The sequence below is a fragment of the Lolium perenne genome, chromosome 4 (genome assembly GCF_019359855.2).
Source record: "Lolium perenne isolate Kyuss_39 chromosome 4, Kyuss_2.0, whole genome shotgun sequence".
Taxonomy (NCBI): domain Eukaryota; kingdom Viridiplantae; phylum Streptophyta; class Magnoliopsida; order Poales; family Poaceae; genus Lolium; species Lolium perenne.
This window is the reverse complement of record NC_067247.2, coordinates 354,417,897-354,421,622: the sequence shown is the minus strand read 5'-3', so window position 1 is coordinate 354,421,622 and position 3,726 is coordinate 354,417,897. Positions and strand designations below refer to the sequence as shown.

The 3,726-nt window shown below is 45.1% G+C and overlaps 1 protein-coding gene across 1 annotated transcript; it reads right to left on the bottom strand.

The window, feature by feature from the left end:
- Positions 1-2,511: 2,511 nt before the first annotated feature.
- Positions 2,512-3,066, bottom strand: LOC127296925 (uncharacterized). Its single transcript, XM_051327172.2, has one exon. The coding sequence runs from the start codon at positions 2,979-2,981 to the stop codon at positions 2,613-2,615; it is 369 nt and encodes a 122-aa protein (XP_051183132.1). The 5' UTR covers positions 2,982-3,066; the 3' UTR covers positions 2,512-2,612.
- Between the last annotated feature and the right edge of the window lie 660 nt (positions 3,067-3,726).

The following is a 3,726-nucleotide window of genomic DNA, read 5'->3' as shown; positions in this document are numbered from 1 at the left end:
TGGCCCTCTCGTCGAGCCTGCGCAGGAAGAGGATCTACCTCGACAAATGAAAGGTCTGCTAAATTGGTACAAGGGTTACATAAAACTTAAAAACGCCAAAGACTATATTTATGCGGAAGTTAGATATGAGCATCACTTCAAACATTACTATATAACAATTCATCGGAGTGAATTGTTCCAGCTGTTCAATCTGCGCGATCTCGACAAATCTATCATCAGTTGCTACGTTCTGTAAGTGATTTATTAATTTCTACCCCATCTCGTTCATTGCCTGCACTATATATATATATATATATATATATATATATATATATATATATATATATATATATATATATTGTCCTAACTATCTTGTTGTGTACGCTATTATGCAGAATGAAGAAGCGGGAAATGCGAATAAGGAACATCCATGATGTTGGGTTCATTGACCCACAAATCGTTAATTCATATGTGTTAGAAAACCACCCCGCCGACGTGGAGGATGACCTGTGGCGGTTTCTTACAAAACAGGAACTCAAAAGTGATATTCTATTTCCTTACCATTTTGGGTGAGTGTTTCTGTCTTGAGCACATTCTCTTTTGTTTACTCCATGCATTGTATGTGGCTAATCGATGAGTTATGCATGACTGTGCATGTATCGTGTCCGCAGGTTCCACTGGATTCTGATGGTAATTCAATTTCACACCTCCTCAGTTCTCGTCCACGACTCTCCGAATATGGATCCGGCGCTTTGGGCCAACATGAGAAAAATGATGCAAAAGTAATTATTTTCATTCATTTGCGCTCTATATCGATCGGCCTATTTCGTTCATCATTTCCTAATATCAAGTAACTAATTAATAACTCTCTTGTTCATTTAATTTTCTTTGCCTCGTAGGGTTTGGAGACGGTTCGTAGATCAAAAGGTCGGTGAATTCAAAAAAGAGCTACATTTTAAAATGGCAGTGCGGACGACTGGGGATATTCAGCCACCGGGAACCAATCTATGTGGATACTATGTTTGTGAGAGGATCCGGAGATATTGCAATGAGCGGGACCAGAAGTGTGAGAACAATATCATGAGGAATAACCTCCGGAAGACGCTTAGTCCAGAAGCTCGCTTCCGACCACTTCAAGAGGAACTAGCTGGATGGTTGGCGAGGGAAGTCATCGATCCTAGAGGAGAACACTATTACGAGGACGTAGAACTTAATATGCACTAAATTATGGATGGAAACTTGTTCAAAATTGTATATGGTCATCCGATATTGAATATATATTGTATATTCCTCTTGAATTCTTTTTGGTTCTAATTTCAAATTTGTTTGAAATTGTACATTCATATGCATGTATGTAGTGCCGTAGAATATGTGAAACTCCTTCAAAATTAAAACCCAAAAGAAATAAAACAATACAAATTAAAAAAAACCAGATTTAGGGGGAGGGGGGCTAAACCCTAAACCCTGCGGAGACCTTTAGTCGCGGTTGGCCAGAAGAACCGCGACTAAAGGTCCTCCGCCCTGGCGCTCGCCTGCGGCCCACGTGGACGGGCCTTTAGTCGCGGTTCGTAAGGAACCGCGACTAAAGGGGGGGCCTTTAGTCGCGCTACTTTGGTCGCGGTTGCGCAACCGCGACAAATGGCAGTTGCGAACCGCGACCAAAGGCCCTTTTTCCACCAGTGAGTGTATTTCTATGTTCCCAATGCATATTAAAGTAGCAAAAATTGCTTCTCTCTTATTGCACGGAAATCAAACCCAATAATATTCATCACATGTTTTTCTTGATTTCAACATGCACTTAGCTCATTGGAGGTAAAATAATTAAAGAGGGGAGATATATTGATTTGCATCTTCCCAATGTATTTTTTATCCCATCCCATAATTTATCTTGAAAACCCCGCGTGTACACTTATTTGTGGACAGAGAGGGAGTACGTAATTTCCCAGATATCATTTCTACTTTCGATCTGCCCTTCTCGTGGTTTTCTAGACCAGAGACATGTATACTTGCACAGTTGCACGGCAAATGCAAGGTCATATACACGCCGGTAGTCCTAAAGTTCTATGGATTACGTTGCTAAAACTTCGACACTGCTTCCATGCCGGTTTATAGTTGTTTTAGAAACTATACTTCCTCTACACTCAACAAAATGTAAGATATCGTAAAAATATATATTATTGGATTTTTTTTTTGGATATGAATCCAATGGTATTTTATGAAACATATCACATATCTTATTAATCAAATTAGTAGTCAATTTTTTTTTCTCAAAACGTAATACCCATGTAAATCGGTATAGATGTAGTAGGCTAGTAGCTATGACAGGCCTGGTTAATCTTGGCTGCAACTAGTATACGCCGGCCTATCTATGGCATAAACTAAGTATGCCTCCAGTCATATACTGTAGTTTGATTTTAACTTAGGTTCTTTTCACTGCCAGAGAGTTTGGGCATTCACCATAGTCACGCAGAAAACCGGAGATGAGGAGAAAACAGTGTACCGTCAATTCGAACTAGACATCTTATTCGGGGCTTGGAGGAGCAAGCTAGAAGGTAGTATGCCACACATGGACAGGTACATCGTCGTGCATGAAACATAGCAACACACAGGACATCATCATATGACCAATATATCTAGATCGCCTTGAAGCTGAGGAGCTTCCACGTGTATGAGATTGACCCCGGCACTCCCCGCACCTCGCACCGGTACTGCCACCGGCTCCTGCCAGGCGATGTCTCCGCGGTCAGCTCAAGCCGGTAGGTGGTGCCGACGCCGCCGGCGCCCGACCGCTCGATAGCTCCGCGATCTACCTTGACCAGCACCAGGTTCGCGTGGCGCGAGAGGTCGTGCAAGAGCACGGCGAACCGGGCCACCTGCTGGACCAGCAGGCTGTTCAGGTCACCGGCCTGTATCGGCTCCCAGACGGCGCCCGTCCTTGCCGGGAGCGTTGCGGCGACGACGATGAGGAGGACAGCCACGACCACAGCCTGCAGAGACCTCATGGTGGTAAGTTGAGCAGAGCAGGCTCTAGATAGATGGCGGTGACCTGAACAGATTTCTTGGTGTGCACCGAGGGACTATTGTCTATTGTCTTTGACGTGCGGGTGGTTTTGAATGCCGAGAGGCCGGCCATCTTTATAGCCCGTAGCAAGTGACACAGCTGGAAAGCGCTGCGCAATTGCAAGGTCAACAGGTGATTCGTGGTGATCACTTCATCAAATTTAAATGCATACATGGCCATCTTTTGATAATTTGATCCATGATCCGCGCGCCCCCGGGATCGAGGCCAGCCAGGGGGCGGTGAGATCCAGTTCCAGGCCGGAGGCGGTATCTAGCTAGGCGTTGGAACTTGATGCATTGCGATCGACGGGGACGTACGCCATTTTTTCAAGGGAAATGAGTGCAATCGATGATCTTCGCGTGATTTCATGGTTTTGTAGGGTGGAGAGCCCTACCCGGCCCGGAGCCGCGCTCATTTCTTCGTGGAAAGTCAAAAGCAAACTATCCCGTCGACGTGCTCCATGCATGCAGATGCAGCCATCAGTAGTATGGGTCATGCATGGTCACGCGTCAATTCATGGCGATCTCGATGTCAATGCACGTACTTTTCCTTGGTCAATTCACGTTGGTACGAGGAGCCTACCTGTCGTACATTACATCAAGGCCAGCTGTTTCGTGTCTTGAAAACCTGAGACTTCGATGGCGCCTCTAGCTACCAAATGCCGACATTCGAAGACGCGCCGGGTA